The 25,758-nt window shown below is 42.2% G+C and overlaps 1 protein-coding gene across 1 annotated transcript in view; it reads left to right on the top strand.

The window, feature by feature from the left end:
* Nucleotides 1–25,758, top strand: part of si:dkey-112m2.1 (transmembrane protein 132C) — a 103,960-nt gene that overhangs the window by 58,007 nt on the left and 20,195 nt on the right. The window contains exon 5 of the mRNA XM_037485027.2: nt 18,936–19,125. Coding sequence (XP_037340924.2) covers nt 18,936–19,125 — 190 coding nt within the window. The remainder of the gene's footprint in view (nt 1–18,935; nt 19,126–25,758) is intronic.

Below are 25,758 nucleotides of genomic sequence, written 5' to 3'. Positions count from 1 at the left end.
GGAAGGTTCTTTGCTTTTTGTATTTTCCTACACTGCACAAACACACAAAGTTGCTGTCTGGATGGTTACATTGTACAATAAAATTGTTCTTTTTTTAACTGAAATAGGTATTGCTTAATTTGTTAGCCCGAAACAAGGTGCCCATCCACATCTTCTGTTGCAGCGTTCTGATTGGTCAAGCTCTCACTTGGAGGTCTCTGTAGATAAAGTGCTAAAGAGATACATCTTGTAAGATTAGGCTGGCTCAGAGGATACAACGGAGAAAGATTTGTTGAAATACTATATGTCAAAATGAATCTAATCTTTTGGCTCCCTGAAAGGATTTCTTTTCCTTACATACTTTCTCCAAGCCTTAACAAGTTAACACTCATTTTATTCTACTGCTGTCCAGTGGGTTAGAGATTTCCCCTCACTCGGGCTAAGTGCAAAAAGATCTTCATTATCCAGAATATGAATCGTGGTAATGGAAATACATGCAGATGAAAGCCAAGGAGTTTAAAAATAAAAGTCCCCTTAAACATTAAAATTCTCTTCATGTCAATTGAAGCTCACTTTGCCGACCATTAAAGCAGCATCACTGCCAGAAGCTGAAAGATAAACACCGGGAGCAGAATGGGTCTCTTCTGCCTCGTGGCAGAAAGTGCGACATTACGGCCAATTCTGTGAGCTCCTGTGAGAGACTCCAACCGCCTTAGTGACTGAAGTCCCAGCAGCGGAATAAAAGAGGTGAGGTATAATAGGCAACGGTGGACTTACAGATATTGTGTCTTGGTGTAAAGATGCACCACTTGGGGGAGGTAAAAAAGGGTCCAAAAGAGGTGCACGATGTGTGCGAGTCCAGTTACCCGCCACATGTTGACTACTGGTTGTCTGTGCTCTGAAGAGGCAGTTGGGAGTCGAGGTGTGACGCACTAAATGACAGCAGTGCCAGTAGGAGGAGCGGTAAAACAAAGTATGGGGGAGACACGCAGCATGTGAAATGATGTTGATTTGATCATCCCTCTTACAATAAGACACATTCTGGACAATTCATTATTTAAAAAATAATTAAACTGAAGCAGAAAGAACAGGAGAGTCTCTCTGTATTCTTCAATTAGACTAACTAAAAATATGTGTGTGTGTTTCTTGTGTGGACCCTTTTTTCTCCCTCTGCAGCTTAGTTCATTATGCAAACCACAGAAACCACACTCAATATTAATCATTGATGCAGCGACAGTATGTGTGAAAGCCTGCATGGAAATGGGTACTGTACACCCGCTGTTTGGGTGTTAATTACCATGCTGACATAACTTGTAATCATCATGTCAATCATATTACGGTCTGGGAATGTTTTGTATATCTTTAACATTGCGCTTTAGTGTGATCAAAGACGCTCTTTTGAAACATTCCTGCAGTTAGACTTTTTGCGGCGATCTGTGACTGCTGTATGAGGACAGCAAACGCTGCACAGAGATAAGCGGATAACATAACGCAGATGTCATCCAATCTCTACTGAAAACGTCTCTTAATATAAATGGCCATGCATTTCTCCTTATACAAAAAATAATGCGTCATTGTGAGACTATGGAGAGCGCATGTAGTTTGTAGGATGTGCAAGTCTCCAGGCTGTGATAAAGTTGACTGATTTGATCTCAAAGTGGCCAAATGGTAGATCCCACCAGACAGAACCCGCTCTATTATAAAGCCATATGGGGACCCTTTGAATGCTACCAATCGTCCTTCACCATCCAGTTCACTGTGTCCTCGCTGTTACCGGAGAGTGACCCCATGGTGGCCTAATAATAGCTAATTCAAGTACTCTTGAACTCTGTTGGGATAATTAAGCATGGGAATGCGCCGACAGTCAGGGGTGGTGTGACGATCGGGAGTAGGACCAGAAAATGACAAAAGAAATGTTTTATTGAGGCTTGGTCTCAAAAAGGCCAAACAGGTATCTAGTAAAGCGTACGGCTTATGGTGAGATGTCAAATACAAACGCCGACAGAGCTAAAAACGTCCAGTGCACCGGAACAAAGACAATCTGACAATAAGACACCAGGCAGGAAACACACAAAGGCAGGAAGTACAAAATAAAACAGAACAAACCAAACAAAAGCACAAGACCGTGACAGGTGGGCGCTCCGTGTTGCCACTCCACAGGATAGTCGCACTTCAGGGGTGCAACAGCACACAAAAGTCAAAGTCTATGCAAGTTCGGTGCATCCGGCCAAATGTCAAATGACCTATATTTACAGTATATGAAATAATTTGATTATAGCCCCTTCCAGGTGCCTTTGATCTTTTAAACCCCCCAGTCCATGTCTCTCAAATCTTTCATCCTCAATGATCCATTTACATCCCTTAACCCGGATGTCCTTATTTCATACTGAGCTAGCTTGAACCTGTGGAGGGCCCCCCTCTAGTGGAGCTCTGTTAACCCAGATACGATCTCCTGAATGCATCAAGGGCAACAGTCTGTGAAAGAATCATCTCACTTGTGGTTCAGACTGTTGACAGTTTTGAAACTTTTGAAATTTTGAAGGATAGGGCCATATTTTGGTGATCACCCAGTTCCTCTCTTCCGCTTCTTTTTGGCACAGCTATTAAAGATTGGCTTTGTCTTCAATCATTTATACATTATTATAGTAGTTGTTTTGATGCATCTCTGGTTCCTACTACAATAATCCACAAATGTGTGATCCGCTTGCAATTACTTTTCTAGTCCAGTACATGAGCCTTGGCTCCTCCGCACCATTCACTTCCAGGTCTTCACCAGTTGACCACAGTCCTTGGATCAAATGATCAAATCAGACAACAATGTAGTGAACATAGCAAGGCCAAACATTGATGAGAAAAATTTACAATTCAACTTGACCACCTTCATATAAAAGAAGCAGATTATTGAAGCGGTTTGAGCTGACGATTTTTGTGGTGTAATTAGTAATAATTTTCCTCAAACTGCTCTAAACGGCTGCTATTTTAACTAGAACTAGCTATTGGCCCCACATTACCTCTCTTCTTGAGCTCTACTATTGACTTTTTGTCAAATTCAGATGAAATGGTAAATTGACTTCTGACCACTCAAAAGAGCCTTTTACATCTTATCATTACATGTCATTTAGCTGACGCTTTTATCCAAAGAGACTTACAAAAGGTGCATTTCAACCATAAAGGACACAAACCCAGAAGAACAAAAAAACAAATATCGACAAAAAAACAAATATCGTTATCATTCACACCCATGACAGCAGCTCCCATACAAAGTAACCTGCCCATCAGTAACTAACATTCACACACCGCTACGGGAGAAATGTTGGGATTAAGTGTGTTGCCCAAGGACGAGTAAAAAAAAAAAAAAACAACTAATAAAAGATTTTCAAACCACAGCGGCAATTCTGTGGCGCAATAATCAGCGTGTCAATCAGCAACTTGTTCAAGCAGCCGAGGGACTTCGATCTGTAATTGCAATGGGTGAAGCGTGGCGTCTAACAACTAATCAAAATAAACCACATCTAATGGCCAACATTTCTCAATCTGCCCAGTGCCTCAAATTAACACATGCACAGAGAGACGGGTCGCCTCCAGGAGCAGTCAAGCGCGTGACTAACATAAAGCAAGGAACCGCAAATATTTTGCGTTTGCTGCTGCTTAAACACAACTGGACGATGGTTTTGGAGCTGCAGAGCTCGGCCAGTAATTACAATGCGCCACATTGTGGAGTTGAAAAATAGGACGAGTTTTTCTCTTATCAACCAGGCTGGTTAAAAGATGGCTCTCATAACTTTTTTTGTACATGAAGTAGTTTGCTAATTCATCTGCCAATTGTTTTCATTTTTTCAGTGATTTGTCAATAGAAATAAACAAAATCACACCAATACCCAAAGGCATTAAGTTTATTAGCGTATATATGACAAAGATTTAAGACGCTTGGATGTTTTATATATTTGCTTTGCTGAAAAGAAAAGTGAAAAACACTGAACTACTATCAAAATTGTAACTGAATCCGTTTCCATTAAGCATCTATTAACGAACTAAACACGAGGATTCATTTTGAAGACTTCAATCAATAATCTAGTTTGAGTAGTAAATTTCCTCAATTGAGTCGTTTATTAGAAAGGATCAGATTTCTATATTCTTGACATTCGACGTCCTTGCTCGCATGCAGAGATGCAGGATAATCAGACTGTAATCATGTTGAGTTAAAAATGTACTGATTCAGAGATTCACAATAAAACTAGATTTGAAAAATGTATGAAAACACAGTTGTATTGAGGGTTCGGAAATAAGACTGATTAGATTTATTTTGATGTGTCCAAAAGAAGAGTCATTCAGTATATTGCTTTGTTTCGTTGTGCTAGTATTTCCTTAAAAGAAACAGCATTCAACTCCGATGCGTAAAACACGGTTCTCATTTCCAACCTACTGTTGCCTTAGTTACTTCTAAAGAAACGTTGAAATGCTTGACTGACGTGTGGGCCACAGCGGTGGGAAAAACACCCAAAACGTGTTTTTCTTCATGTAAATATTATCGCAGACTCGTCTGTCTGCTGACATACATTATCTCAGAGACACACAAACAAACAAAGTGAACAAGCACGTCCCTCCAGCATCTTCCCCACCCTTCAAAGCCCACGTGATCATTGGAACGTGCCACCACATTCGACTCGTCTGCTGTTGCACCAGAGAGGCGTCCCGCTGTGACAGAGTGGGAGTAAGCCCTGCTCCAAAAGACTGACGAGACAGCCTTACAACACCTTCAATGACGCAAGCCTAGAAAACCAAAGCTCTTAGTGGTGCCATCTGAAGACGGTACTGGAGTTCTCCGTGACAACAGGCAGGATAAAAGGGATCTTTTTTTTTTCTTCTTTTTTACCCCGGCCCGTTGTCACGTTTCCACTTATTCCAGCCGCAGTGACTATTGTATTGTAGGGTTTGGCTTTAGGGAACAAATCTCGCACGGAGGTTGCGTGAAAAGTGGAGGTGTGTCGAGCCTGTGAGGAGGAAACTCTTCCTCACCGTGGAAGCCCCGGTGAGAAAATAGGTTAAAGATTCAAATTGTTCTCTGGCATGTTAGTGAAGTCATATTTTAAGCATCTGTGAAATTGAGGCCTGTCATTCTGCGTTTGCCCCAGCCATCTGCTGAGGGAGGTGACATGAGCCTCTGAGAGTGTGTGAAACAGGGTAAGCAAGCATTCATGAGGGGAATGGAAACCCCCAGCTTGGTTGAGCTTGACGTGATTAGCATACTGTGCAGTGTTCCAGGGGAAGAAGAAAGCCACAATTCCCATTTAAATAGTCCATAAAGATTATTGTTTGTTAAAACTTCTGATGATGAGCATCCATGCAAACCTTCCTTCCAGTGCAGCGCATCTCATCTGTCATAGTGATCAGTGATCGGGGCAGGCTGTGGGCTTTAGCTTTGCGGCGAGTCAACATGATTGATGGTGAATGGTTCACCGTGAACATTTACGCGGACATTAATGCTCTGCGTGTTCGTAACAACTTCCTTGATCACTTTTCTTATTAACCAAATTGAGGTCCATTGTCTGTTACCTCTTTATGCAAATCTGTATCATGCAAATAGGTTTCTCAAAACCTGGCTGTGGTGGTCTTCAAAGCATCCCAAAAAAACAAAAAAAAACATTTGCTTATCACCATCTTCAAAGTTGTATTCTCTGCAAAGAACCTGAAGTCTCCTTCCAAGTACATTAGGGGCTGCAGCAAGCATGCTACACTGCTGCTGCTACTACTCTAACAATATGCCACAGATTCTCTTCACCTCCTCTAATTATCAGGCTAATAATACCATCATAAGGCACAGAGCTCGGTTTGCAAAAATGATGAATAGATCCTGGTACTAAATGATTTTTTTCTTCACTTAGTGTCCAAGTTGCATCTTATTAGCTCCTGCAGTGTCCTCTCCTGTAGGGATGAATTTTGAACAAGTTTTCTGCTCTTTTAAACTGTTAAACAGTCTCTGAATTAATTATCTCTGAATAAAGATACTAAATTTAAAAGTAGATACTAGTTTCCTAATTCAGAATCTTTAATTGCAGCTAAAGTCCTTCAACAGTTTGTTTTTCGCCCACAGTTGGGAAAACGCTGCTTTGCATAAAAACAGTTATTCCACTTGTCTCGTCCCTGTCCTCATTTCATTTCTTGTGACTCTTGTATTTGCAACAACATCATGCACTATTAAAGCAAATTAAAGTTATTTGGATCATTTGTTCCATACTGGAATGTGGAATTTTTGTATTGATATATGGCTTATTTCAACCATGTTGTCCAGTTAAATTGGAAAATTAAAACATTGTTATCAAACCAGATTAGGTTTTTTGAACATGGATGAATTAATACATGGAGGGGTGTTGGGTCCTACATTGCATTCTGTATTCAATTAGACATAAGGTTACCTTGGGCCTCAGGAGTGTGAACAGTCCACTCTGTGCTGCATATAAAAGCTGTGCTGTATTCATGATTCCATTATACATTTCTGAGTAGCTCTGAATCTGAATGTACATTTTAACCCGATTTGATTGATTGTTGTCGCAATATGGTAATAATAGCTGGAGGCCTTGTATGGGGTGCAATATTCTCCTGCTTTCATCACGTCTTCTTACCATTACAATGAATGGTTGCCCTCAGTTTTTCCGGCCTTCATATGAAATGCTAGACAGTTATTATGTGACTTCTCTTATGGAAAACGTGTCTTTAGAAAATAGTAGAATTGTGTTATTCAGATATGACTTTTTTTATCATGAGCAAAAGTGTCATCCTGCATTGGATACTGTGAATACGTTGCACATGTCAGCTGCGCGTCTAATGTGTGAATTTATCAAATTAGGCCACAGATTCACAGCCTAAGCATGAACACGTACACATGTGTCGTTTTGAATAAGCGCTGATTTGTTCACTCCGTGCGGACATTTGACTACACCCCCTCAACTGTGAGCACATGCACATGTGCATTGTTTAGGGTCAGAGAATATGAGTCTATAAACAACACTCCATGCCGGAGAGTCGTGGAATAATTGACAGAATGATGATGAGTGAAGATGGAACAGGACAGCGGTTCGATATTCAGTCCTCTTTGGTTCACAGGGTGAGGTCCGACGGCCTCGTGCTGTTCTTTCTGATTGCGCCGAGCTGAACCCAGACGGTGAATGAACACGCAATCAATGGCCGGACCGAGCCGGACCAGTGGCACTGCATTTTAAACCGCAGTTAAATCAAAGGGTCCCTTCAGTGCAATCTGATTCCAATAGAGGAACTCTCCATGTGTAGAACTACGGATGTTAATGACATGCCTGTTGGGGGAATCTGTGTGCACGCACACGTGCACTTATTTGTATGTATTTGATTAAGTGAAATGAAAGAATAGACTACCGTTAGTTTGGGCCTTGAAGAGGGTGGCAGTTTTGATTAGCTCTGTGTTGTAATCTGTTTAATTAACAGTGGTTCAAAGCTCTAGCAGACAGAATACAGATATTGTGTGTGTGTGTGTGTGTGTGCGCGTGCGTGCCTGGTTGTGGGTGCGTGTACTTTCCAGTGTGTTCTTGAACGTCTGAATGGTCTTTTGAAAGTACAATGTTGTAGATGATGGATAAGGTGATGGAGCCATCACGCTCCCGGGTGGTCTAATTAGTGTGTTTGTGAACTGCAGTTTTCTTCAATGTTTTGTTATCACAACAACAGGTACAGGTGGTTGCATACAATTTTATATGAAAAAATATTAGAACACGTATCGTAATCCTTTCAAGCAATCATCCAGACATCTTATTTTCCTTTGTTTCCCCGGAGGGCCACTAATGCATCGCTGGAATGCTCCCATCTCACTGTCTCCCTTAAATTAAAAAAGATTTCCTCAGCCGTCCACGGCAGGCAACTGTGTGATTACTAGATGGATTGGCAACATTGATCTTGAATAATTTAATTTGCATGATTGGCATGCGAGTCCATGTGTTGCTACGCCTCCTCACGCTTTATGCAACCATAAATGATACATAGAAGCTCTTATTTTATACTCAGACATGATCCAAACGAAAACACAAGTCATATTTATTCCTTCCAACCTGTCGTCATTAACCGATATCAAAATTAACATAATGCCAAAGATGAAATATGATTCATTCCACATCCTCCTACTCAACGATACAGATTCCCTTTTCCTCCATGCAGCCTTCCCTCTTTACAGCATGCATCAGATATATGTTCAGTGGATTGTATCATATCCCTGACCTGGATGAGGTAAAACATGCTGGATCCCTCGCCTCTGTTCTTTAGTCATAAGAGTTAATGCCACTGGAAATCGACCAGGGGTTAAAATCTTTGGATATTGATTATGTCAGTCGGTTATTGTGTTGTTGTGTTCAGTGGCTACATTTATAAAATAGTCTTGCCATGTTGTAAAGAGGTATAGAGGCCAAGTCTCACAGTTCTGTGGTTCCTCAAACTTGTATTGCAGTGCCAGCACTGGTGGAGATGCACACAGTTTGGAGATTGGCCATGGAGCCTGGTTGTGTTTGATAAGGCAGGCCTAGTGGCCTTGGAACCCTCAGCTCAAACCCTCTGATCCACTTCATCTTCTAATAAATCATCGGCTGCCTCTTGTTACTGCTTTAGAGCACACTTTGAGGGTGATGTCGTATTTTTGAGGTACTGCAAAAACAAAGGATTTCCAGCACATTAACATTCAGAGAAAATGTAATCATGCTGCTCAGATTGCAGCATTGCGCATATTAAGTCGATGAATTAAAAGAAAATATATCTGGTAACATTTTAATATTCAGCTAATCACAAATTATGTAGGATGTATTATGGGGAGTCATGGCTTCACGTGCACAAGTTCTGGCAGACCGTCCCCTGCCTTTTGGGAAAAAAAGATGCCAGAAGTGAAAACACTTTGGCTAAGTTATATAGTTATGTATAATCAATGCTGTGATGACACCATGTAGTTTTCATAAAACCCTTGCTGCAGGATAATAGTAATGTTTGTGCCATTTGTTAAGAGTTCAAAAAGCTTGGCAGGAATAAGCCGGTAAAAAGGGAAACCATAGAGATGTTTTATTCAGATAAAAATACCAGTATCGTATTGTATTTGTGGTATTGCATTGAATTCTGTTATTGATTCGTAATACTTATGCCAGCTGTATGATACAAGCAATACAAAAGGCGTCCCTCCAGGCTCTCTGGGACATTTCAGTCCCAAATCTTTACTTGTTATTTACAACCGTAACAGAGACTAATGCACAAAGTCACACTGTATCCAATAGCTAAATAGGCTTGTTTTATCTTGGCGACTAAATACAGTTTGGCCTCCATGTATTCAGTTTTTTAATGGGAATAATCAATCTAAACTCAGAGTTCTGTTTGCGTAGGTATGTCTGTGTGTGGGCGAGAAGTATTGTGTTGATAACATTTTTTTTTTTTTTTTTTTTTTAAAGAATCAAGAGAAAAGTACAGGACAGCAAAATAAGGAGCGGCTTGTCCCCCTCCCCTTCCAGAAGGCAAGGAGGAGAGGTTTCTATTTACTTGACAGATTAATGAGGCAAGCGAGCAGAGGCAAGGGTCCAGGTCAGCAAGAGGTCACAGAAGGGCAAGAATTTGTATTAACCTTGTCCAGACACACCAATCTAATAAACTGAACCAAGGAGCCGTTTGTTTATTTAGGTGTGTGGGGGGTGTTCGAATGCATGCAGCTTTCTTCCCCGTTTTCATATCTATTTGTAGGCAGAGAGAAAATATTGCAGAAACTTGCAGGCTGGCATCACTGATGAAACGATGGTGTAAAAACCTGTAGATAATAACCAGACGATGCAACATTTAAATTGGCCTGTAAATCCAAGCCATGCTCATATCTTTATTAAACTATTTTAATGATCCAAAATGTAGCAAAATAATACGCTAAACCCCCCACTAAGACAGTAACGGTAACTTAACCAGAGTAAAAAGATCTTACCCTAACCCATCGTCATAAAATAACCCACAGTGAAAGAATCTGAATCAACTCCAAGGAGAGACAAGTGGAGACCTCATTAGAAGTGGAGAGGCAGAGAAAGGCTTGACAGCACTGCAGCAAAGGCGTCCATAGGAAATCAGGCTAGCAAAAAAATAATAAAAATCTATTTCTATACAATCATTTGAATTTTCAAATACAAAAAGCACTTCATAGCCAGAGGTCTATTGTGGCTCAAGATCAGTAACTTTATTCATACATTTTACTATTAAGGAAATTATTTTCTCAAGGCTTTAGACTCACTGCTATCAAAATGAAAGCTCATGTCATGTACTTGCAAGTCCCAAAGAAGCTGTGATTGAGCCTTAAAAACAGGGTTTTTATACAAAGGTTTTGCTTTCAAGGTCTGTAGCCCATATTTAAAAAAATCAGATGGTGCAAAAAGCGAAAAATGTGTCATTTGAAAACATCGATATAGTGTCAGTGCACAACATGCACACTTTAGAGCAATTATTTTCACTATAATTTTGACCCTAATCTATCTGTTGTCACACTTTGAGGCCCACAGCTAGAGGGAACAAGAGGATCTGCATCTCATTAGCTCTGCCATTCAGTCATGGCTGTTGCTGCTTGCCAGCCTGTAGTCACCAAATTTGACCTGATCCTCTAATAATTTTTTTTTACCATTACAGCCCCCTGGCAATTGGATAAACTGAAAAGTCCTAAATTAATAATGAAGAGTAACGGCACAGTGGAACCACCATCTTACGTTTTTTCAAAAGGATTTCCGGAGTCAGAAGTTAAAAACTCTCAAAATATAGAACTTTATGTGGCTGGCACTTGGTTGACTCCCATTTTTCCGGTCGACAGAAAAACAGTAGGCGCAACTCTGGTGCGGTACACAAAGCCTAAAACCGTGCTCATCACGACATCCAACAGTGGCAGCCAGCAAATGAGAGGCAAATAATACAAACAAACCTGATCTAATCCCTTGTCATCTTTGTTTAGATATCGGAAAAACAAGGGCAGGAATAAGTGTCCTCCCTGGTGGAGAGTTAAAACTCCAAAGGGGGAGATGAGCCAGTCACACATAGTTGATCTTCTTGACCAGGATAAGAGGATGAGCCCCGTCGCCCACTGGAGAATTTTACTAACACTCCCACAGCTCACGGAAATCAATACAGTGATGGTAGATACTGTTAACACACTGACGGATTGGGTTGTACGGTAATCACTGTCTGGAGCCTGCATGGCTCGTAACCACCAGCCGGCCCTCCAGAGCAGTTTGGAGACCACGCGATAAAAGGTTATGGTGGTGCCAGGTGACTACGCTGTGGGGGCCATCGTCAATGAATCCACTCTTTTGAGATATTATGAATCCAGAGAAACCGTAAGCAAAACAAGTTCCCCTTCCCCTCAAATATTCACGCACCTCAGTGTAGCTGACTCAGAGGTAGGAGTAAACACTTATGTTCAAAAGGGAGTTTTTAGGCTGCGCTCGTTTTTATTTTTGGAGCATTTATAAAAAAATACAAACTAGTCGTTGTATTCCCTGACTGTATTTTATAAACGGCCTTATTTCAAACTTATGCATACCTTAACTGTCAGGGACGGTGCTGCTGGTGCAGGTCGGAGGCGGGACTCAAAAGCAGGGTCTTCAAAGTTTCCAAAAGGTGCTCTTTATTCCGAAACAAAGCAGAAAGACGTGCACCAACGACCAGTTGGCTTGACAATGACGTGACAGGGGACCACAGACACACAGGGCTTAAATACACTAGGGAGGTGCAGGTGATTGGACACAGGTGGAAACAATCAGGCAATCACAGGACAAGGCAGGAAGTGAAGCTAACCCAGGGACACAAGAAACTACAAAATAAAACAGGAAGCAGAACCAAACCGTGACATTAACAGCACATCAATGAGACCATATGAGGGATGTTAAAAAAAAAAATATCCCCGTTTTGGCCTGGTTCTACTAACAGCCCCATGGATTAATCTCACTGGTTCGCTGGCAGGCAACATGTGTCTCATTATAGTTTACGGTAGATCTAAAATCAGAGGAGGTTAGTTTGGCTACCGATTTCAAATGTTACTCGCCTATTACCAGGAGTTATTGCCACCATTTTAATGCTTCAATAACGTTCCGTCGTGACGGATTTAAGATTTTAGGTTTACCATCTTATTTTGAGGTGTTTGCAAAACTGATGACACTGAAGATGTCCGTAAGCAGACGATTGATAATCAACCAAAATGCTGGAGAAACCTAAAATGGCACCGGATGACAAAAGGAGCAGGAAAAGTTATGGGATCCCCTAAATTTCTCACAGTTCCTCCTAAGGATTCAATGCGAGTGTAAACCAATCCATCTGTACTAGATTGAGATATTTCAAGAAATACATTTAAGCTGTATCCTGCAGGTGTTGATGGGAAAACTCACCTAAGCCAGCAGGATTGATCCTTTTGGCACTATGAATACCCGCTCTATACAAAACGTCATAACAATCCGTCAAACTGTTCTTCAGGCGTTTCAGTCTCAACAAAAGTGATGGATGGGCCAACACAGGGTATCTTTTAGATAGTGAAACTGTTGTGTTCAGTATTAACTATTTCATATTTTCAGGATAAGCTTGAGGAAAACACTTCACTTGCCAGTGAGGTTTGAGTTTTACATTTTGAGAATTCTCACTTTCTGGCCACTCTTGGAAGATGAGCTCTCCGTGGAGTTTTTCTCCACTTTTTCTAATTTTCCATTTGTCTGCGTTTCGTTGGCCCCCTTTTTAGGCTCTGATTGGCTTGTGCTCCAATTCGGGGCAGAGTGGCGACGCTGCCTTTTGATTGGTTGACGCTTCGAACCGCATCCGTTTCAAGCAGGACGCCCGAATCCTCCCATTTCACACACCGTTTGACAGGAATATAGGGAAAATATGGCAAAGAAAAATAAGAAGAAATAAACTATTAGGCAGTCGGAACGGGTCATGTGCAGCAGCAACAAAACAAACAGAAGAAGTGGGGTTATTCCAGAAAAATAAAAATATTAAAAAAGAAAAAAAAGTGCAATTTAGTAGAATAAATGCAATGTTTATTTTATTTCCCCTTTGGCCTGATGCGAACGCAAGCTAATCTGCACCGACAGGACCAGTGCTGACGTCGCAGGGTTGATAGATCCTGGGGGAATACTCTGCCATATATAAAGTGGTTATTTTTACATTTGATTTGCCTCTTGTCGGGTTTCCTTTTCATGATCTCCATCATTATCTGTCCGTCACATATGTCAACGTTTGTGGCTCCATAAACGCATCCAGTTCACACGGATGAAACGGGGCACCCCAGGATGGAGAGCCACCCCGTCCACCGCAGACAGCACAAGGTTAGCAAGTTAGTGCAAGTGATCTATGAGCGCCACACACGCATTACTGACAACGGCGACGCGGCTCACTGAGCGCTCTTCTGGGACAAATTCTCCACGTCTCGGTCGTTTTCGCGATGAATAATTAATGACGAGTCACACACAATTTTGAAAACTCTTTGCACATTTAGTTTTATTCTGCGTCTCTCTCTCACTCTCTCTCTCTCGCTCTCCCACTCCTTTCCGCTTCATCAACCCCCGGAAGCCTCAGAGCTCCCCAGCGGACCAATATAACTCGTCTGTAACAGCCTTCTCCAAACTAGCACATTCAGTTGCATCTCAGGGCGGCTGTTCATCGGTGCGATGTGATGGAGAAGGGAGTTGCGCTGATTTCGATAGGATCTCATTAGCATCATCGGGGAGAGATGTTGGACCTGAGCTGGTGAAACTCATTAGAGGAGCCAGGACTCCCCTGGGATGCCCACGCGTAAAATATGGTTTCTGCTCCAGCGGTTCTAATGTATTAATCATTATACTCCATTGACCCCCCAACTAGCCTACGTCAGGCTAAATTACCTCATTACGCACACACTGGGGAGGAACTACAGAAGTCACAGGTATTCTCCACTGTTAATGTGCGGAGACCTTCATGACCAGAGCGTATTAAGACGGAAGATTGAGCTCCTGCTGACAAAGGATTTCATCCGATTCCCCGTGAGCTCTTTGAAACAAATTCTATTTGTTTGAGAGACATCAGACTCCAGATACTCACAGCACAGCTGGAGGGTAAGCGAACTACAAATAATCAAAACAGCTGCACAAGTCAATCATCCGCGTCATCACACACTCCGAGAGCAAGAAAGAAAAGTAGTTAAATCTCAATAAAACATCTTCTCTGGAATAGCTCAACACGTTTGGAAGTTATTTAGTGACATTTGCGCCGAGCCCCGCTGACATGAAGCAGTTATTAAATAGTTAATCAACCAAGTGCTGCATTAAGACTGGTGGAAAGGGAAATGAGATACGAGTTTGTACAAAGTTAGAGGAATTAAAAAGAAATGCATAATCATCTTTAAATCTTGCAAATTATGGTTGAAGCTGGAGCTCCAGGAAATTAGTGCACACTTTCACATTTCTGTTTGAGTTCCGACAAACCCAAGTTCCTTTTAATATTGTTGTTGCTGAATTGACTATTAGCAAGGCAGTAAGCCGTTTTCCTTTCTCGAGAAAAGCTTTAATAACTATTAGCGCAAACATGTTGAATTTTTGCCATAAAACATGGAGAAATAACCGCTCAATGCCGTCCACTGTCCTCAATTGCTGCTAATCCCGCATGCCAGGATTCACTTACTGCCCACTATTACTATTCTGCCATACATACTTTACCTACTATTTCTCCACAGGTTTACATTTTGCTTTTGCCAACCGGTCTTCCCCAAAAAGCCTTCTAGTTCAAATTAAATTAAATTACCAGAATCTGTGACAATTTGAAAACCCAAAGCCTCCCCCCCCAAAAAAAATCTCCAGCCTGTGATTAAATGCTTTCTCTGGGTATATTTTTGGACAAGATGAGCAAGTACAAGAAGACTCCCTTTGACTGCATTGTTTGCTGACATTTGAAATCCTCTTGCAGCCAACAAACTGAATTTATTTTAAAATATCAAGATTTCCAAGGGCAGACGTCAACTGGCTACAGCCAACATACCATCTGCGTTTAGATTAACGGCGTCAATAAGCGCGTAATGTAGAAGGAGCAAAATGAGTTGGCAGCAGTCTGTGCCATGCGTCATAACGCAGCTTTCTTGGAAGCCACTTTTCTCGCAGATGTCCTCCTCCCTTATTTGTCCGACCCGGAGACCAAACAAACACTGAAAGCCGAGTGTGTGTGTGTGTGTGTGTGTGTGTGTGCACAAGGTCGCGTGCACAAAGCCTGCGCAAATCAATCAAACTGGATCTCATTGGCAGGAAAATACAGCGCAGAACTGTGACCAGACTAAAAGGCGCGATCATGTGCAGCTTATGTACAGCGTGTCCTCGACACTGGTTGCTGCCCGGGAAGTGAATCCCGATGTCTTCCGGATCCCATTATTAAACGCGAACAAAACCCCTTTTTACCTGAATTGAGCTGTTTGAGGTTCTAGAGAATGTGAGCACATGAGACTGCGCAGACACACAAAGCGTCTCTCCCTGTGCTGTTGGACTCGCTGTCGATTCACGGTGTTGAAATAGATTCGGGTCTTTGATGTATCATTGTTGTCAGTGCTAACCAAATCACCGCTATGCATGAAAGGAAACCCCTCGGGTCTCCAAAGGAGACAGCACACTCTTTCCTTTTTCTGCCTTTACTAAGAGCCAGATACCCACCGAGGTGTTAGAGACTGAAAGCGGAAAACATGGCTGTATGTTTAACAGGGCCTTTGTGTTGCCTGGTTCCACTTTCACTTTCACCCTGTTTCTGAACAAAAGCGGGTTTTTTTTTTTCCCTTGTCATATTTCTTCGCGGTTACTCCGCTTCTCATCGCTCAGAGCCACTTTGTTACTACAGGGGCGGGTTTGAAAGGGATCACACCGAATTCAAAGTCTGCTTGCATTTTCCTCAGAGGGAATTATTTCACCTTCTTCCCTTTTCGTGCTTTCAAAGCCAACAATAGGCCTCACAAATGGAGATACCTCATAAGCCTCGTCAAAAAGACATGACCAATTTTCCACCTCATTGCCCCACAACAAACCCGCCGCGATAGCGCCGCATTGTCAGTGTCCGCTTTTATGCGCCGGGGCGGGAGAGTCACTTCTTTGATCCCAGGACTAATTTTGCGTTCAGTTGCAGCAGGTGACTTCAACCCTGCTCCCGCTTGCCGCTTTGTCTCCTTCTCAGAGTCCAGTTAAGTAATAGTCACCGTTGAATTGTGTGGTGATCTCGCAGAGAAAAAGCGCCCGCGTTGCAGTTCTATTACTAATGAGGCGTAGACGGGAAGAAAAGCCGACCTCTCGGACCAGAGGGTTGCAGACATTCATCATCTCTTAACACACGCTGGTTTAAAAAGGGGTGGGGGAGAGAGGTAGAACTGCCATCTATTGGGTGCAACGTATGAGAGGGCTGGGCGGGGCGGAAAGGAGATGGAAAAAAGAACAGTGACAAAGGAGTGACACAACAAAAAAAACAAAAATAATGAAATAGGGAGTCACAGGGAGTTGTATTGCAGGATGCAGCACTAAAGCTCTGATTGCCCGCGGCTCCACTGTACAGCAATTGATTTGGCTGTAATTGTTCACCATAAGCGTAAACCAGATAATAATCACTGCCGTCACTACTTCGGAGCCCAGCGGATTGTCAGGCAGCAGAGAATGTCCCTGTGTGGCTCCGTAGTATCCATCATTTCTGTAAAATGTATTTAATTGGAATTGGAAAGATGTTGGATGTCAGCAAGCGCCATTAACCAACAAGCATCATTCATATGGGTTGTGGGAGATGTTTGCTTCCAGCTGCTCTACCGTTTTGCTTTTGAAGTTTTCCTCTGATAAAAAGGAAATGCATATCAGAGAGCAACAAATTTGACTGCAAATTTGTAAACGGCCCCCCACATGAAAACATGGTTGAAAACAGAGTGAACATAATGTTCCTTGTGTGTCCGTTATTTCATGTTATTCTTGGTTTACTGCATCTCATTTTGCAGGAATATTTGGCAATGCTTTTGATTTTCACTATTTGATAGATCCCCTCTCATGGTTTTGATTTGGATATTTCTACAGCGTAAATATAGAACTACTACATTTGAAAATGATTTATACATTAATGGGATTGTTGGTGCATAATGTAATGTAGAGGGAGGGTGTTGAGAGTTTGCAGAAATGTTCCATCTACACAAAAACATGTACACGCAGGATATACACACTGTAAATATACAGTACATCCAGATTCATCTTTTGCCACGTTGGCCAATAAGCATTGAGGGGTGGTGTTGGCATTATCTAATATACAGTATTTAACAAGCACTGTTCAAACCTGCATTAGTTCGGGGCCGTCTCAGCCACAGACGCATACAAGTGTGGTGCTTAACTAAGTACACATGTCAGCAGGACGTCTGTTTATCAGAACGAGTCAACACGTTGAATTGAGCGGGGTGTTACTGTTTTTTTTCTTCTTTTTTTACCATAATGATGCTACAACGGCACACAAGATTAAGCTATTTTTTCGTTGGAGTAATTAATTATTCGCCTCATAAGATTCGTTAGAATAACAAGAAGTATTGACTCCCACCACCTTGATCTTGTAGTTTGAGTTGATTTAATGTGACAGAAAAGTTATGGACGTTCTTTAGGTGAAGGTGGAGAGTCACAGAAAGACTTATTACAAATAACCACCATGTACCTGTATCGGTCTGTAATTCTTTAACCTCCGGACGCCCCGTCCTAAAGCTTCTCATTGGCATTGTGTAACATATTTATTATAATTCAGAACATTACGCACTAAAGCGCAAAAGCGTTGCATTTTTTTTGCCTGACCCAGAACTGCTATTAAAGCAGTTTTTTATCCACACTGATTTAGGGTTTTCCCTTATATTTTTCTTCCAGAGAGGGTCCTTAAATCGGCACTTTGAAGTGAGGCTAGCGTCTGAAGTGTGAACACATAAGGGGGAGTTTTAAATAGAGGGTTGTCCAAAATGTGTTCAAGGAAAACCTTGGATCTTACCCCCCCCCCCCCCCCCCCCCCTCCCCTCCTGGTGTTCAGTTTGTGCTCTCTCCAGGCTGGATTTAATTGTGTAAAAACTAAACAACATGTGGCTCAGGACAGAAATAAGTTGGTATACATTAAACATAACTTCATACTAAAGCCCAAACATATTCATATAATCCCCTCCTGAATTTCCTTTTGTTTTTGATGCCATGGAAGTACAGTTACACAACATGCCTGTTAAAGCTTCTTTCAGATCACCAAGTGCAAATTGTATTCCACGGTGCGCGGTTGTTGGGTGGAGGTGTTGCATTGGGTTCTGCCTGTGACACAGAGCACCTGGGGGGAGAGGCACCAGCTTGATCAAACCGAGCGCTCAGCAAATCAAACAAGTTTAGAGGACTTTTTATTTGGTATTCATTGCATTTTTTTGTTGTTGCTTTGTTTGCATCTCTATCAGCGGCAAGAAAAGGATTGGCTCGGTCATGACAATCTCTGCAAGAGAAGCTGAGTGTTGCAGGAGGAAAAAATGAATTCTAATAAATTGCTTATTTTCCTTTTTTCTGTTTTCAACAACATAGTCCTATGTGGATGTAAGAATGAATCTCTTTAGCGATTAGTTTCATATCAGACCGTGAGATGATCCTTAAAAAAAGAAGTAGTATATCCCTTTGCAGCACCTTCATGTAATACATCAGAACCATCTTCTACATTGTGAAACCTGATTAAAATGCACAGCTGATCCTGTCTGTTTTTTCTCTCTTTTGACCATCTTATACATGCTTCCTATTTCATGTTTACTATTCATCCTCTATTCATCATCTTCTCTTCTCACATCCTCATGTCGCCATCCTTTTGATGTCTTCCTCTCCTTCCTTTCCATTGTCTTTTCCCTGCTATCTCGTTCTTTTTGACGCCCACCGTATTTCCGTTTGTTTCCATTGCCGACCGCTGCTGACACGTGTCTCTGTTCCCGTGTGCAGGGCCGAGGCTCCGGGCTACCAGCGAGTCCTGCAGGTGGACCTGGAGGTGAACGGGCTGATGATGACTCAGGGGGGGAGAGAAGTGACGTGGCAGGTGGAGTACCCGCTAACCCGGACCCTGACCAGCGAGGTGCCGACCCTCATCCGCCTGGCACCGCAGGACCTGGGTGGCATCGTGCCTCTAGCTATGGTGAGGGGTGGGTGGTTGAGCTGTGGAAGCGTGAAGGCAGACATAATGGAATAATTTGTGTGTGTGTGGTACTGAAAGTATGAATATTAACCCCATGAATTGCTACTTAACGACTTAAATGATTTCTTCCCCACCCTTTGCAAGGTTTTTCATGTGAATCTTTTTTCCATACAAAAATATTTCCTCTTTCAGTGACAGCACGGCCCTCAGCTAACACAGCATTAAAATCAAGCCAATATCCGCTGCACACACTCTTGAAACTTCTATCTATGAATCTCTACAGAAAGCACTTTCATATGGAACATGTGGGGCAAGACACACAAGACGCTTTATACGGTTTCATTGGGTGGTTTGTTATGCTAATTTACAATTATCAAGAACTTCTAAGTTATTGTTTATATACGACCACACAAACATTCAAATGTACCCTCATTGCGAGCCTTTGGTATCAGCATGTCACAGTAACAAGGCTTTAGCCTCGTTATTAATAGTGTTACAAGACAATATGACAGAAAAACCCTGTATCCATTGGTCCCTTGAAAAGCCAGGGCCAGGATTTTTTTTACAACAAGCTTGCTCTTTTGTTAGTAATCTGGTTAGTGCAGCTCTAAGAGTTTGCTGACTGAGAGGTTAATTACGTTTGGATTTAGACAGTCCAAACAAGTGGCTTAAAACTGCCAATTGTATAATAATAATAAACAGTGTAAATTGTTTTTCTGAAATGAAAGGAAAACCATTCAGCACGGAGTAGTGATAAGAATAGTTTTAATTTCCCTTGCTGATAATGGTCATGTAAAAATACAATGGCCTTCAGCACTGCATAGACTTATATTATGACAATTTAGGGAGGAAAACATTCATCTTTCCTTTGCAATTTTCTACCTTTTTTTTTACTTTTCATGCCTGATGGATGTTGGAATTACGTTTTTTTATTTGTATTAAAAAATATGTTGATAAAATTACAAGGTGTTAATGAACCAGAACTGCAACATACTGAGAGGATGCATTTTGAGCATTGACAGAGTGCAGGAAGTCTACCAGGACAAGCGGATTTAGACATGTAAGACATTGCTGACCATAGCATCGAACTCTCATTCAGACCAAATGCAGGGAAGTTGTGTCGAATTCAGAGGTACAAAAGATCACCGGGGACTGGATCACTTTCTTTATGGAAAATACCATTGATAGTGGAAATAAACATTTTGGAAGCGCATCAGTAGTGGAGTGATGGGAGTAGGAAAAGCTTTTCGGTATTGGTGTGTGAAACACGGCGATGATCTGGAGGGGGTTTGTGGAGGCATGTAGAGGTATCTGAAAGACACTTTGGCTCTGACAATGACTCGGGAACCCGTGAAAGGAAGGCAGGATGAGAGGTTCGTCTGCAATGTAAATGCTGAAGAAGCAAAAATATTCAGCTATGAGGTCAGTCCAATGTAGAAATCTCTGACCTACAGCTAGTTAGTAACTAAGAGTACTGAACTATTTCTAAATGTCCCTAAGTGGGATTTGTTGACAAGCTGGGTAAGTGTATATTTACTTTGCTACTTATAGGATTAGCATAACTTTAAATAATACACAGCAAAAATGAAAGTACACCTTGAAACAGAAGTAGATGTTGTACAATGAAATACCATAGTGTTTAAAGAACATTACGTTTAAAATGTTTTTATATCCATCTGCCTCATGAAGCACCCAAAATAAAGCATTTCCTGTGTTTAGTGCCGCTCTCCAAATTCTGCAATTAAGAAATGTTGATCAATCATGATTGATGACCTCAGCCAAAGAGAAATTTATCCAGATCGTATTTGTTGATGTCATTATGCCTGCAGCAGACATCAACGGGGTGAAATACTGTTCCACAATGCAGACTGCAGCTTTAACAGCTTGCCAGAGAGAGACATCTGCATTCAGACATTGCTGCCTCCACAAACAACTTCTGAAAAGACCAACTGCTTGGTGCAAAATAGGATTTGTTGATGGCATTCTCACCTTAGGATGCTAAATGGGCAACATTACTCTGTTGCTGAAGATTTCTTTCCATTGACACAATATTTATCTTTTTCATCAATCATCGAGTACCTCTGCATAGCCCACAGGTTTTAAAGGCAGGTGATCCGGGGAGATCAACAAATGGTTGGATTAAAGCGGGTGTCAGACATCCATCTCCACCTTTGCAGCAGAACATGTAGGTGGACACCAATCATTGTCGGCACTCAACGGAGCTCGCCTGTGTTCAGAATACCAGACACCTCTGTTCAATGAAAGTCTCGTCTCTCTCTTCTGGCCGTCGCCGTCACCCCCACCCCCCCCCCCCCCCCCCCCCTCCCCCCCGGATAAACACAAGCATGCAAACACTCACACAGAATCTGTCTGACAAAAATGAAATGCAGGACTCGCTGGCGCCTCGACTTGACAGCTGCTGTCGGCCGTCCTTTAGGACGACTGACTAAAAGTATGCTAATAGCAGCAACGGCAAAAGTTCGGAGGTAGAAGAAGAAGTGGGGAGTGATGAAAGGAAGAGGAAAAAAAATGCTCTGACCAGTTTAGGGAAAAACCTGCTGAATAATTTGTTACCGGGATAATTTGCTAAACTGCAGGCTGAGTGACTGAGATCGCTGCATCGAGTACAAGTAAGAAAGATCAGCACGGGATACTGGTCCTGCATCCGTGGACAGAGCCCATCATTTCAGAACAAGGGCTTTTGCAGGGTGGTTAAAGGATGAATTTGTCGCACAAAACCTTAACGCTGACATGAAATTTAACATTCCCTTTAAACTTTCATTTCTGTGGCAAGGAAAAGAACAATCAGGGACAATGTAATGAGATGATCACACTTGATTCAGAAGGATATCTTGTATGATTATCTTCAAACAGAACAGAGTAAGATAGCTGGTGGGGCTCGTATCGGAAATTACAGTTTATATTAGAACATTCTTAAGTTGATTTTCATTGAAAATTAAAGACCTTTTGAAGATTTAATAACAGATTCCATGGTTTGGAATGAACTGTAGTGTAGCCTTCAGAGACTCGGCCTTCTCCAGTGGTTCAGATTATAGAAGACCCTTTGACATTCTGGAGATCAATACATTTAATAGCCTCAACAAAACTCTCTAATGATCAAAAGTGGAAACTGAGGAAGAAGCGGAGAGAAAGTACCAACAGAGATACTTACCCCGCTGCACTATTTTCCTCCAGACACATTTTACATTACTAAGACATTTGAACTCACTGAAATCCAGGTGTGAATGCTCGCAAACACAGATGCCTGTACACACTTTTCATGTGATCCCCTATCGAAAAAGAAACCTGCAACCTGCGAAGACTGAAGAGAGAAGGTGAAAGTGTTTCATTTACCAGCTTGAAAGACTGAATGAGTAGGAACATGCCAACAGAGGGAGACTTTCACTGCATCCTTCACTCGGTCGTCCTCCCTCGCCACGCTGTGTCTCTCCTCTTTGCTCATCAGAATAGACACTGTGGGCGCCATTGCTCTTTATAGTACATCCCTAATGCAATTAGCATTTTATTCATAGGCTCTGAATCAATTTAATCTATTTTAAACTCAACAACATCAGCTTCATTCTCACAATCTCATAACACCACAATCAGCGCCGTTAGACCCTATCCAGAATGATAAGGGTTGCACCAAATTGCACCTTTCTTAAAACCAGTGGAGGACGGCTAGTGATCAGCACTGGCAAGAGCAAAAGAGGTGTCCTCAGCATGCACCGAGAGACAAATTAGGGAAAAAGAAAGCATGTCCCATATCTGAAAGTCTCTCCCAGTGCTATCACAGCATCAGGGCAAGTCAGCAGTATTCAAGCAGGCTGCCATCAGTCACACTATTGCGCTGTCAGGAACTGTGTTTTGAAATGGCCTGGAAGAGCACTAATGGGCTGTGCAGTGAGGCTATCCACCGGCATGCTAAGTGTCTTCAAGGCAGCATTAGCCATCTGCATGCTGCTATAATGCCCCGTATGGCCTAATTAAGTCCTCTTGTGTATACATGGGCCTCTGAGTCACTACTCTATTGTTCTCCGGTGCATTTTGACAACATTAATTCTCACTCTCACTCTCTTCCCCCTGATGGATTTGCAATAGGTATGTTCCTTATCCCACTTCTTCATTATCCTATTCGGCAAGGCTGTGAGAGAGACTTTTAGGGTGATCCATTTTACTCTACTGTAAAAGGATTTATTTTTAATTTTTATAATTATTATTTACAAAATGCGGGTCATCTCCGGGGACTTGAGCTTACTCCTATGGTCCAAAGACGTGCTCTGGGGGATTAGGTTAATTAGTGAATGTGAACGGTTGTTTATCTCTGTGTCTGCACTGCAATTGACTGGCGACCCATCCGGGGGTGTACACCGTCTCCTGCCCGATGTTGGCTGGGATTGACTGCAGCCCCCCCTCGATACCCTGTATGAAGGATGTCTGACCGTTACAAAAATGGCTGATTCCTTTGCGTTTTGAAAGTATTAGCGCCGATTTTAAATCAACACAAATATGTCTATCACACTGTAACTATTAACTTTTCATTATTAATTAATGTGCGGTTTGTTTTTTACAGCAAACAATTAATTGTTGGTCTGTAATGAACAAAAGCCTCTAGAGGCAGCATGTCCTCACATTTGAAAAGCTGGAATCTTTAATTGAAAAAGTGACCGGAACAATTGACTACAGCAGAATTTAAGATATTTTTCCTGTCAAATCTGTAAATAACAAGCCAAATAATCACACTTTTTATTTTTGTATGACTGTATTTGGCAACCTGACAAATGCATGTTCATAAAATGTAATTTAAATTTGAAATTTAGAACACACACAAACGAGAAGCTTGCCCATTGTCTTTAAATTGGCCAAGCTGCTCTGTGGGCAGTGAAGGACCAAGGCATCTTCTCAGGTGTGCCCGGTTTTACCTGTGAATGGGAGGCAGTTTTGTAGAGGAAGAGTACCACTCCCTGGCACACACACACACACACACACACACACACACACACACGCAAACACAAAGACACCCAACATCTCTCTCTGTCCTCTTTGGCCCAGAATGCAGCTTCTATGTGTGTCAGTCAGGCTTTACTTTGAAGCCAAGTCTGTCCATTCTGTAGTTTGTTGTTGTGCGTTTGTTTATTTCTTGCTGGCTTGCCTTCCATCACCCTTTTCCCCCCAGTCTGTCAGTCTGGCTTGAGGGTCTTCCGTTTGGCCTGCTCGGGCCAGGGTTCGACGCAGCGCGGCTCTGCTGGCTTATTCTAATCAAACGGCCCCCAGAAATACAAAAAGGAGCCCTCAGAATGTGGCCGGGCTTTATCAGGGGCGGCCAGTGCACTTGTGCTGACTTAGGCGTTTCCCCGCCGAATGTTGAAGGGTGAGAAAGTATGAGAAGGGAAAAACAACACAGGCTTAATATTTAATCTTGCTAAATGTATTCAGCGCTCACAGCACACAATAAAAACTCCAAAAGATCGTCAGGCCAACAGGTTACATAATAAATCAATATCTAATTAATGAGGAGTAAATAAATCACCGCAGGCCCTGATTTAATCATCATTACTGGTATTTTGTACTCCTGGTCATGGCAAAATGCTGCCGCATTGCCCGCATCTCTTTATTTGCCAATCCTGCAATTATGGCAGCTTTGCTTCTGGTAACGACTGGAGACGGAGGAGTATATTACTCCGCTTACTTTATCCTAACATCAGATTCCAATGATGTGCTCTTTTTATTGAGTTAGCAGCTTATGTGAGACAACAAACTTTATTAACCACAGCACTAAACTCGAAAGCCCTCTCAGACCTGATAATTAAAAAAGTTCAACAGTTGCACCCATTAACCGACCTCTTCATCACTCCCGTGGGGGTGGGGGTGGGGGGGGAGGGTTAATCTGCACCGTACTCCAGCTTCTCTCCAACCATCGCAGTGCAGAACAACTTCATAACTTGACTCCTGTGCCTTTTTCCCAGAGCCATAACCATAAAAAGATGTGTACTAGGAACACCGGTCTCCCCTGCTGTAGTATAACTATATCTAGAATCCTCCAGTGTTGACTCCACTGCCTTCATTTCATTTCATCTCCAGCTAAAGGCTGGGAGATGTGCAGGGGGACACTGTATAGCTGCTGGAGGGAAAAGGGAATTCTATTGATAATTGATATGAACTGAATAGATGAGTGCTGCACTGGCAAGATAAATCCTTCTCATAAGCCCTGTGGGCCAACACAGTGAAGGACCTGTAAGCTCATTCTCACCCACAGCCGGTTACTGAATGGTTGAGCGCAGGTTCTGTGCAGTCTGTTCCATCAATGAATAATAAATGACTGGCCAGTGTTAAGCAGTAGTGAGGCCCTGGTCGAAGCTAAACACCCTCCTCCTAGTTTCCCTTTGAATAAGTAAATACAGTTAGTCATCAGCCTGCTCTGCTGCAACCTCTTGAGCTTAGTACACCTTCTCTGGTACACGGTGTACCGGGAGCGCTTCATTTAGTAAATACAGAAAAGACTTTGCTGGAGCTTTCTCGTTTTGGTACAGTTTGTGTCCACATTGACATTTTGTAAAAGAAGTAAGAGCTGAAGTCTGTAGGTGATTTGGACTGGCAGGTAGGGCTGACTGAGTAGTATTGGATATTAGGGAA

Source organism: Pungitius pungitius, chromosome 18 (genome assembly GCF_949316345.1).
Source record: "Pungitius pungitius chromosome 18, fPunPun2.1, whole genome shotgun sequence".
Taxonomy (NCBI): Eukaryota; Metazoa; Chordata; class Actinopteri; order Perciformes; family Gasterosteidae; genus Pungitius; species Pungitius pungitius.
Note: the sequence above shows the minus strand (reverse complement) of the source record. Positions and strands in the feature narration are given on the sequence as shown.